Consider the following 12,418-nt stretch of genomic DNA (forward strand, 5'->3'; position numbering starts at 1 on the left):
TCCTTTTTTGCTAACCAAGCACTGCTTTAATAATCTCAGTTTTCAGTTGCTACAAAAGGGTTCTGCAAAAGTTAACTGTCCAATGGCTCACCAACTCCTTCACTGGTTCTCACAAGTCTTGTCTCCTAGAGGCCTTTGTCCCTGGTTTGTGTGTTTATTTCTAGGAAGACAGGTTATTGGTGATACGCATTTTGCTTTGCTTTCTGGACCCTCTAGAATTATTCTGAATGTAGTTGGTGTTTCCAAACCCATTGTGTTTCCTTAGCTCCTCAATCTGGGAAAGCAAATTATCAATAGTTCAAAGATTCCCAGCTGCTGAATTGAGCCGGAGAACTGCTGAAGACTCTACCAGATGTTTCATCCACTTAGACAGAAATCCTAGAATATTCCAGGACCTCCCTGCTTTTCAATCCTAAAAACAAACATCAACACATCTGAGGTCTGAAGATTCCTCACTTAGGAATGAAGGGTCGTCATGGCCACCCATTTAGGAATCACATCCTGGGAATGAGCAAAGTAGCTGTTTTAAGGGGGAGGAGGGATGGAAAAGTTGATTTCAAAGGAAGTAGTAGATATATCAGTGGAGTTACACCTGTTTGTTGTTTTCATATAGCTTGTGTTCATCTTGAAAATATGTAAATGCCCTCAAAATAAATGTCTAAACAATATTAAAATTTTACTTGGAAATCTTTTTTTTTTTTAGTTTTGACTCCTTGATTCAGTTAGTGTTAACAAGAAAAATTTTTTAGCCTGAGTTTTCCTTCAGTTACTGAATCATCAAACCACTCAGTTTCTGCTTGTGAATACCTCCTATAAAGCAAGTCCCTAACTCCTTTTGTGAACTACAGGGTGGACCTACAGAGTTTAAAGTACAGCCCTCTGCTGGGGAAAGCATAGGGAGTTTTAGAGCATTCCACCTCCCTCCTGAAAAATCACAGGCATTAACCATGGCAATAATACATACTGTGGAACGCTAAAATAAAATGAGAATATCTTTTTCTTTCTCCACTAAGACTGGTTTACAGTAAACACATATCTGTACTTTCTTCTATCAACATTAACATAAAAGTAGGCAATGGCCTTAGGTACCCCACAAAAGAGGGAGAAAGCTCTCTATTTGGTCAATTTTCATTGTATTTTTATCAAATTCACTAATTCTTAGGTACGATGGGAACCATCTAAGGTAAACAAGTAAAGACATTTGTGACATACATTTTAGAAGCAATAGTTGAAGTACACAGAAATCATATGAGATTGCAATCCATGGAAGTTAATTTCGTAAGCATATGCATATGCTAATTCAGAACCCAATTTGGAATATATCAGACAACAGAAACCTTTTATGGGTGAATTTCAGAATAAACTATAGAGACATAGTCAAAGGTCTGTGAACTTCTCTGCCCCCATATTTTGCTTAAGCTCTTTCAAGCTTTATAATTTACACCATGATAAGGCAATATCATGTGTAATTTAAAAGTAAACTAGTTATAGGGAGAATGAACCATTATCTGAGTCCAGAAAATACTACGGCTGTGAGGTTTGTGCATTTTCATATCTGACTCCATTCCGTAGATTTTTAATATTATTGATAACTGGGTCTTATAGCCTTTTCCAAATGTATCAATGATAGCCAAAGGTATTTCTTAATTGTAGGAGAAATACATTAGGTTTCAAATTTTCACCTCTCCTTGAATTCATAGCTCACCACTAATTTGGAATAAGAGTGTCTGAACTTTTCCCTTGCCTGACTTTTTAGTTCTCCTAAGCCATCACGCAGGATTGTTTTCATATAGTCTGTGCCAAGAGAAAGAAGAGTGGTCGCTAATACCTACATAAATTGCCCAATGGGATCAAGGAAGAAAATCGTAGACCCATACGACTTAGCAGAATGAAAAAGTGAATGAAATATGAGACTGGGGGTAGAAAAAGTCAGAGATAGAGCTATAAATTTGTGAATTTGGATTATTAGGGTGCGTAGGAATCTGGGGAGGATTTGAAAGTCATCTTTATCTAGAAGCTCAAGGAAAGAAATAAAAACAAGAAAATATTTGCTGAGAAATTAGGGAACCAATACTAAGAATTAGGTTACAATCTTTCCAGTATGGAAACCAATAGGATACTGGAACCTTATTTAATTAGTTGGATGGAGGAGTTAGAGATCTACCTAACAACTCACCTTATTAATGGTTGAATGCCATGTTCCTAACCCATATGATATGTAATGGCTACACAGTAAATGTCTGAATGATTGAATGAACCATTATTAAATTCTACTTCCCCAGATAGTTATTTAGGACTTCCCTACTTAGCACATGCTTGCGTATTCAGTTGCTTCAGTCATGTATGATCTTTGTGACCCTATGGACTGTAGCCCACCAGGTTCCTCTGTCCATGGGATTCTCCAGGCAAGAATACTGTAGTGGGTTGCCATGCCCTCCTCCAGGGGATCTTCCCAACCCAAGGATCGAACCCACGTCTCCTGCCTTGCAGGCTGGTTCTTTACCACTGAGTCACCAGGGAAACCCCTTCCCTACATAAGCCAAATAGGAATACAGGTGAGGTCTGTTTCAGTATTTTTCTACAACCCTCCATGAGGTTCTTTTCCACCTTGGGTATTCTATTTCCTTTGATTTATTAATTTATACCAAGAAATCTCATTTTATGGATAGGAGTCATTTTTCTTATATGTGTTGCATCGCATTAACTGATAAATTACCCAGAAACACCTCCACTTCCCTTTTATCAGTTCTATGAAGTTTTATCTCCTAGCTGCTACTTTTTCTGAGTTTCTTGCCATTATCAAGAACTTTGTTCTCCTGTACCAAAATCCATAGCAACATTAATCAGGAGAGGAAAATGGTGGAGACAACGCCAGTGTCCATTGACAGATAATGGATAAACAAATACAGTACTCTACATACAATGGAATATTTTTCAGCCTTTTAAAAAAGAAGGAAATTCTGATACATGTTACAAAATCGATGAACCTTGAAGACATACTGTTAAGTGAAATAATCCAGAAACCAAGGGACAAGTATTGTTTGATTACATTTATATAAAGTACCAAGAACAAATTCATAGAGGCAGAAAGTAGAATAGTGGTTACTAAGGGCTAGGGGAGGGAGAAATGGGGAGTTACTGTTGAATAGGTACAAAATGTCAATTTGGGATGATGAAAATGTTCTGGAGAGAGATGGTGGTTAATGGTTGCACAACAATGTGGATGTACTTAATGCCACTGACCGGTTACTTAAAAAATGATTCAACTAGTAGATTTTATGTTAAGTATATTTTGTCATGCTAAAAAAAAAATGGCAGTATTCTCTTCTCTCTTTCATCTATTAATACTCTCTGGCGTTTCTTCTTATCAGCCAACAAAAGTCTTCGGAGATGAGCCAAATTGAAAACCTCCATCTTCAACATTTCATTCTATTTCCAGAAACCACCCTACCAGCCAAACCCCTTCAAATGGTTGTACACAGAGACACACACTTTTGTACTTACCTGCCATTCACTGTTAAGATCACTCCCACCTGGTTTCTGCTCACGTCACACCCTTGAACCTTGCCAGGGTGATGACTGGCTTCAGATTGCCAAATCTAATGAACCTTTTCAAGTCATCAGCTCACTGGACTTCTCAACAGTATTCCCATCTGTTGACCATGTCCTCCTCCTCCCAGCCCTCTTCTCTCAGATGTCTTACACCACATCTTCCTAACTTTCTTCCTGTCTCTCTCACTGTGCTTGTTCTGTCCGCTTTGTATACCATCCAGCTTTTAAGTGTTGAAGTGCCCATAGCTCAGTCCTTGTCCTCAGCTTTTTCATCTGGATTTCCCAAAGGCACTAAAATAACTGTGCTTAGAAGTGAACTTCTGATTGTCTCTCCATTGGCCCATCATTTCCAAATCACTGTCTTCTCTTCTCAGCAGCCTCCAGTCATCCAAGCCACCATCATCTTTCACCCACACTCCTACAGCCATTCTCAGGCAGCTTTCCTGCTTTTATGTGGTACATTGTTACTTCAGCAACCAGCATGATTTTTTTAAATGTGCATAACTTTGTAGCACTTCTCCTTAAAATGATTTGATTAGTCCTTTGTTGCTCCTCTACCAATTCTTTAAATCAACCAATTTCCTTACTAGCGTCTCTGTTCTTTGAATCACTAAAAAAATGACCTACTGTCATTCCTATAATAAACTCTAAGCATCTCTCAGACCTGCACTCCAAGGACCTTGCCTTTCTTTCCATCCGAATCTTACACAAAGATCCTTTCTGTTCTCCTTGCTTTGGAGACTGGCCTTCTTTCACTGCTTGAAATGCACCAGGCATCATGCTCCTCATGTCCTCTGCATGTCCCCTTCCTTCATCCACAGGCTTATCTCCTATCTCTACTTGTCTGGAATCTGTCCCCCTTATTGTTATGGTTTTAATGTCATTTCTTTATTAAAGACCTCCCCAAACAGTCTCTTTCCTGTTACTCTCTCTCCTAACTCCCTGCATAGCACTTTTCACAACTTATATATTGATACTTGTTTGGTGACTGTCTCCTCTATCAGAATGTAAATTTTATGAGGGCAGTGTCTGGTTTTGTATCCCAATAAAATATCAACCTACATCCAGTACTTATGACAATGTCTGACACAAAAGAGATATCTAAGAAATATTTTTTAAAACAAATGCATGAATGAAAGAAGAAGAAAGCAAGCAAGCTAGTCTTCCATGAAGCTGATTCATATAACTGCTCTGTAAAAATAAACAGGAACAGGTGTTTGAAGAAAACTTATAATTCATGAAAATCTAAATTTACATAAAGAGTATGTTGAAAGGTGATTTTTCCACTTTACGAAAAGATCCATCATAAGATTCTTTAAACAGGCTTTCCAGGTACATGGAAAGTACGATTTCATTGATTAAAACCATATGTTTGCACAGAATTCTTCAGGAAAATATCTTTTATATAAAGCAAGGTTGACCTATAAGCAATTTCCTTAAGGCACCTAGCCCAGAATGACCAACTCTCAAATTTCCTAGGTAATAGATAATGGAGGCCTGAAATGCAGTGGATATTTGAAACCTTAGGATGCAAAGCAGTAATTTCAACCATTTAAGGTCTGCATGACTTTTCTCACAAAAATAGCTAATGGAGAGATGAATCAATGTATTTGAATCTCCCCAACTCTTCTCTCTTTATGTCAGTGAAAGTAAGAATGGATATGAAATGACCCCCAAAAGAGGCTGCATGAAAGGAGAACAAGGACCTGTAAAATTCACTAAATTGAGGCTTTTCTCCCAACTCCCACCACCACCACTGATAATTAAGTTGTCTGACTGCTATACTGGAAAGAAGAATTCAGTGTGTTAATAAATAAAAGGCAGTTAACTTCTCTGAGTCTCAATTTCCTCATCTTAACAATGGGGAGCCCTTTTGAAGATTATTGTCTTAGAATTCTGTTCTTGAACCTACCCAGACTTTACAAAATAAGATAATTGGTAACTGTTCTCTCTGTCTAATGAAATAAATTTCACAGCTTTCTGCTCTTCTTACTAGAAACTTTAATAAATGATCATGAACTTTAAATCAAAACATTTATAATATTTATAGAATTGGTTGAGTTGAATATTATTGATGGTTCTTGCTTAGAAGAAAATGCTTGGCAGAATTTACTTACAACCAACTTGGTCACTCCAACAGTAAAGAATCTGCCTGCAATGCAGGAAACCCAAGTTTCATCCATGGGTTGGGAAGATCCACTGGAGAAGGGAATGGCTACCCATTCCAGTAATGGCTACCTTACTTGGAAAATTACATGGACACAGAAGCCTAGTGGGATACCTACAGTCTGTGGGGTCACAGAGTTGGACACGATTGAGTAATTAACACTTTCACTTTTTCTTTTTTTGGGGGGGGAGCTATATTTATTTTTATTATTTTTTTAAATTTTATTTTATTTTTAAACTTTACATAATTGTATTAGTTTTGCCAAATATCAAAATGAATCCGCCACAGGTCTACATGTTCCCCATCCTGAACCTTTTCTTTTTCAAACGTATCTCACTCTAATGGAAACATAATAAGCTGTTCTCAAACTGCAGTACAAGTGAATACTTCAGCCACAGGAAGGAAAAAACAATATACTGGTTGTGATACTAAAAGTCAACTAGGGTATAAGTTCATTTTACCCTTCAAAAATGACACTACTTTCATCTCATAAAATCTTAAAACCTCAAAATTTAGAAGAAAATATTTGAGATGTAGCAGAAAAGCAAGCCTAAAATCTATAGAGGTCTTGGCAGTCTTGGCCTTCATCAACTTCCTGAGGCATTGTTTTACCCTCACTCCCCACAATTCTGATTTTTTTTTTTTTTGCTTCAGTATTACTTTATTTGGTGACATTTTGAGGGAAAACTATTTTACTAAGTGATGTACTAAAGTATTAACTTGTCACATAAAGGAATTTAGAGTAATAATGTTGATCCCTAAGACTCTTCTTCATGGATCCAAAAAGCCAAAGAATGTATTCATGGAAACACATTATTTAGATATTCCTGCTTTGTAGGTTAAAGAGAGATCATGAATATATTAACAAATCTGAATGATCTGAAAGTTAATGTTCTTATATTTTGTCTATTTTTTCTGTCTTCTCTATTTACTCCTATGAATGGGATCAGGTCATTTCTTCAGTGAGAAAGAGGAATAGATTCAGAAAAGGATGCAAGAAAGAGGAAGAAGAAAAAAAAAATAAGGCCGGGAATGATGGAATTAAAGCTGATGGTCAGCCAACCCAAGTGCTCAGACTAGACTGGGTATAGCAAAAGCACTGCAGTAGGAGCAGACACAGAGAGATGGCAGTGGGGAGACAGGAAACTCATGAAAGAGAATTTGCTAATTGAAATTATAATGAAAAAATATACAGAGGAGTCAAAGCTGGAAGAGGCTTCTGCAGAAAGCAGGGTGCAGTCCGTTCTTGAATGACACCATGACTGTGAATGTTAGCAGTGCCATCTTCCACTGTTAGAGCTGCCACTTGACCAACAACCTCTGCTTCGGTTTGAAACACAATCCAGAAAGAGACAAATGTTAGGCCACTTCTATGAAATTCTGAAGGAAATGAGTTTCTTGCAAGTTTATGATTTAGGTCCTCCTGGGAGGAGATTCTGACTCTCTGTGGATGTGTTGAAAGGCTGGGGCACAGGGATGGGAGTGGGGGAGGGGCAGTCAGCCGAGCATGTGTGTAATTTGACAAGTGTCCTCAGGTTATATAGCTGGAAGGATGGATGGATACATAGATACATAGATAGGATGAGTAAGCTAAAGATATGAATGCTTACTCACAGAGTTAAACTTTGTAGCTAGGTAGTAAGAAACAAGGGACAACTGGGATTCCCTTAGATTTAAGACGAGTCTTTACCTTAACTGAAGTCTGTGCATAATAGACGGAGAAGGCAATGGCACCCCACTCCAGTACTTTTGCCTAATCCCATGGACAGAGGAGCCTGGTAGGCTGCAGTCTATTGGGTCGCTAGAGTCGGACACGACTAAGCGACTTCACTTTCACTTTTCACTTTCATGCATTGGAGAAGGAAATGGCAACCCACTCCAGTGTTCTTGCCTGGAGGATCCCAGGGACGGGGAAGCCTGGTGGGCTGCCATCTATGGGGTCGTACAGAGTCGGACACGACTGAAGTGACTTAGCTGTAGTGCATAATAGAATGACTTTTATCCTGGTTCTCAGCAGAGTATCAGGTCATTTTCATTTTTCATGTGTGTTAATACCAAGGCTATGGGAGACTGCTTCCAAAGAAAATATCTATTAGGAAAAATGCCTGTCTTTTAAGAATATAAAAGACCAATAATTAATTGTAGCTGTTTTTTTAAATTTAAAATTGGCAGTTTCATTTTCCAAAAAATGCTAAGGAAACACCAATTATTTTATCATAATTGCAGGGAACTCTAGTGTACTCTTGTTTGGAGTGCAAATTAGTACAGCCACTATTGAAAACAATGAATGGTTCCTCAAGAAATTAAAACTAGAACTATCATATAATTCAGCAATCTCACATTTAGATATATATCCAAAAGAATTGAAATTAGGATCTCTCAGAGATATCTGTACTCCTAAATTTGTTGCAGCATTATTCATGATAGGCAAGATACAGAAACAATCTAAGTGTTCATCAACAGATGAATAGACAAAGAAGATAGGCTTGATACACACACACATACACACACACATACACACATATATGGTTGTTTGTATTTATACACACACACAATGGAATATTATTTAGTCATGAGAAAGAAGGAAATCCTACCATTTGTGACAACTTGGATGAATCTTGAGGGCACTATACTAAGTGAAATAAGTCAGAGAAAGAAAGACATCATAGCTATATGATGTCACTTATATGGGGAATCTAAAAAAATCAAACTCAGAGAAATAAGTAAAATAGTGGTTATCAGGGATTGGGAGATGAATAAATGTTGGCCAAAGGGTACAGACTTCCCGGTGTAAGATTAGCAAGTTTGGGGATCTAATGTACAGCATGGTGATTATAGCTGATAGTAGTGTATCAGGCAGTTAAAAGTTGCTGAGAGAGCAGATCTTAAATGTTCTCACAACAAAAAAGAAATGCTAACTATGTGACAGGATATGCTGCTGCTGCTGCTAAGTCGCTTCAGTCGTGTCTGACTCTGTGCGACCCCATAGACGGCAGCCCACCAGGCTCCCCCGTCCCTGGGATTCTCCAGGCAAGAACACTGGAGTGGGTTGCCATTTCCTTCTCCAATGCATGAAAGTGAAAAGTGAAAGTGAAGTCACTCAGTCGTGTCCAACTCTTCGCGACCCCATGGACTGCAGCCTACCAGGCTAGGGTGTAGCTAATATTTTGGCTGTAATTCTTTTTAAATTATTATATATCAAATCAATACATTGTAAACTTACACAATGTTATGTGTCAATTATCTCATTAAAGTTGGGGCAGAAAGTAAAATTACCACTGGCCAGTTAACTACACATATGCCCAGCACCAAGAAGTATTCAGAGCACACTGACTCAGGGCTGAATTGGGAATCATGTGGCTACATGGAGAGTGAGTGTAGCCTGAAGATATATGTTCGGTGTAGGAGGTGGGCCACATGCTAATCCCAGCCCTGCCTTGAACTTGGGTTTGCTTAAGGAATAAGGCCTCTCTGAGGTTTTGGTTCTTCATTTGTAAGGTTAGAACATTGAACTATGTGTTTGGTAAAGTCCTTTACCAGCACCATCACTACATAACCTCATGAGTTTAATCTTCAATGCCAATGCCACCTGGAAGTCTGGAGGCCTCTTTAAGAGATTGATTGGGTTTTAGCTATATATTAATGACAACTTTTCAATTCTTTTAATCACCACTGAATTAATTGTTTGAAATTTTTAGTCTTTAATCACATGATTTTGCACAGACTGTACAATCAATAGCCAAGTAGAAAGAAAGAAGGAAAGAAGGAAGAGAGAAGTGGGAGGGGGCTTCAGTAACTGTATTATTTTTCTGCTCTATGTATCTTATTTTTACTTCCATTGTATGTGAAATGACTTTTTATTGCTTAGAGTAAAGAATTGTACTTTAATGAGTTCATCTCATAAATATCTACAACTTACCACAAAAAGAACATGCTTATCATTAACAATCATCTTCTCCATGTTTCATTAGATTTGGAAAGAAGAAAGATGATAAGGGTGGAAAGGCAGAGCAAAAAGGTCCTCTGAAACAGGGTGGCCTGAGAGAAGAGGAACTGGAAAAAATGAAAGAAGAACGTGAGAGGTGAGTAGAAATGCTAAGCCTCTTGTTTTATTTTTGTGCATGGTCTATGTTTAATTTGGTTACTGTATCAGTCAACTGGAGAAATCTTATTTTAAAATGCATAAGGGTTGACTGATGCAAAGGAGAGATACCCGATATAAATGGAATCTGCCTTTCTGGGGAATTTTTATTATATTTTGAGAAGAAATTGACTTCATGTTTTTATTTTATCAGTACTTATAATTCCAAAATGTGCTACCCCTAGTTTTGACTCTATAAATGCATATGTTCCCTATGGTTTAAACAAGGAGGTTTTTGATTTTTGGGGTTTTTTTTAAGTCATTTGAATATTGATGTTTAGAGCTATCAAATTTCCATAGTCTGTTCCTAATTTTTGTCAAGCTGTTGTATGCCTTCTTAATTTTAGTCTGTTAAACCCATTTGGGTGCTATAATTTGAAAAGTACATGCCCTTCATTTTTAAAAAGCCAGTGTCTTTTATTATGCCATCAGCAAGTTACAAAGTATGTTGCCCATCTGTGAAAGGGTCGGTTTCATCTACTGAAAAATGACAGTTTGCAAGGGCTGAATTCTCCTTTTTAAGGAGCTTAATGTTCCATTTAGACAAGAAGTCCTTCACATATCTTTGATGTTAACTCTGGCACTTACCCGAAGTAGATGTATAAATGTCTGACTTTGAAATATGTAATTGAATATTCATACTTCTCCTGAAAATTCTTTGCGTTTACAACTAGATGAAGCTTGGAGAAAGACTGAGATTATTTTATAACTAAGTATTTGATACTGACTTGATCATGCCTGACGTCAGATTTGTGCAACTTTTTTCCTTGCCTATTAGTAATAATAGTTGTTGCAGGTTTTAAAAAGTCAGTACTTGTACTTATTTTAATTTTCTAGCATGTGTACTAAGAAAATCATACTTCTTATTCATTGTGTTTTCTAGTGCAGAGCATGCTAAGAGTACCAACTGTTAACCTTTGACCCCTATCTTGTGGTCTATTCCCATTGAGAAGGCTCACTTTATCAATAGCAAGAAAAAAATGCTATTTAGCCCTTTCTCATTTTTGAGAGGTTGATAAGCTCAGTTTCAGGGTCAGTGGAGCAGATAAAAGGAAATCAAGTGCTTTCCATTGTTGTTGACTATTCACATGTCAGAGTTGCCCCAAAGAGAAGAAACATGAATTTTCCATCATAATCCAAGATTCAGTAATCCTATAATGTAAAATGTAATTCAGGCTAAGATTTTAATGCATTTATTGGCAAAGACATCTGTGTGGTGAGTCCCTATCGTAGATCTTTGCTGCTCCCCTGATTTCACTTACTGAAGCACCACATTCTTGCCTCATCTTCAGGAAACTAAGCTATTTTCTAGAATGCAGACTTTACATTTCTTGCAGCTCAGTGCTGGCTTGGGGTTGAAGAGGGGTGTTCCTCTTAGTAGCTAGGGAATCCTGTGCCAGATAGAAAATTGATAACTCATAAAATAAGGTGAGTTGTCTTTAAGCAAAAGTTCATTTCCTTTCTGGTTTTGCCTTTAGGAAACAGGTGCCTGAGGGAGTTTTGTTCTTAAAAGTGGGACCGTAAATTCACCTCAGCTGGTTATATAGGTTTCAGGTCCAATTTTCTTAAAATATGTCTGGTCAAAATATTTAAAGAGCTATACTATTAGCCCCCACTTAGTCCACTTCCCGCACATGAACACATAAAACACATCTGATATGGGTTTCCTAGAGACAACATTGTCTCAATCATTTATGAGGGGAAGAAGTAGGAGAAGTTGATTTTTTGGTTGGGTGCTATAGAATTGATGACCAAGGACATTTCAACAGCTCAGGGGCTGAAGACCATAAAGGGCAAAGGTGAAGGCTGAACCTTTGGCTTCGCTCTCAGCCCTGGAGTCCCATTTCTTGGCTCTCTATCATCCATAGGAAACCAATTCACAACTCCTAAGGAACTCAGCAAATGTATCACTCATCATGGCCTGGCCACAGGAAAAATATACAATAAAATAGGAAATAGTGTATACAAATTCACAAAGTTGAGTTTTTCCTTTTACATTTGAAATCTATTATGTAAAGAAGATTTAAGCCATCCAATTGCTTACTTGCTTTATCCTAGCTGTCATAGATATAATAGCTCTTCACTAACATATCTCTTTTTCAAAGAGTTTAAAGCACTTAAGTAAAATATATACTGTACATTGCTTAAACCAGCCTGCACCAATTTGTGAAAGACAATTACTAAGCTTTCAAGAATTACACGAACTTCTTATTAAACCATTGGTAGCTTGAAATTGTTCATGGTGGAAGTGTTTACACCACAGAAATTGGCAAATGATGGTAAATTGGGTTTGTTTTCTCAAAGAGTCAGTTTGCTAACACACCCTTGAGGGTATATACCAATTCTATTTAGTGTATAGCAGGAAGAAATTATCAAAAATAGAGGGGGAAAAAAAAACACTCATCCAAATCAAAACACATGACTTCTTATAGATAGCTATGTTTCTCAGATTGGCCCATGGGACACCTGAATCAGAATGAATCACTTGGGGAGCTTGTGGAAGAAAATGAGAATTTCTGACACACCAGATTTACAGAATCAGAATCTTGCAAGTTAGA

General features: G+C 37.5%; 1 protein-coding gene across 14 annotated transcripts in view; it reads left to right on the plus strand.

The window, feature by feature from the left end:
- PARD3B (par-3 family cell polarity regulator beta) overlaps window positions 1-12,418 on the plus strand; it is a 1,164,360-nt gene that overhangs the window by 915,884 nt on the left and 236,058 nt on the right. For all 14 annotated transcript variants that reach the window (XM_055573198.1, XM_055573199.1, XM_055573203.1 and 11 more), the window contains one exon: window positions 9,691-9,801. In XM_055573198.1, the coding sequence (XP_055429173.1) occupies window positions 9,691-9,801 (111 nt within the window). The remainder of the gene's footprint in view (window positions 1-9,690; window positions 9,802-12,418) is intronic.

This window comes from Bubalus kerabau, chromosome 3 (assembly GCF_029407905.1).
Source record: "Bubalus kerabau isolate K-KA32 ecotype Philippines breed swamp buffalo chromosome 3, PCC_UOA_SB_1v2, whole genome shotgun sequence".
In the NCBI taxonomy this organism is placed as follows: Eukaryota; Metazoa; Chordata; class Mammalia; order Artiodactyla; family Bovidae; genus Bubalus; species Bubalus kerabau.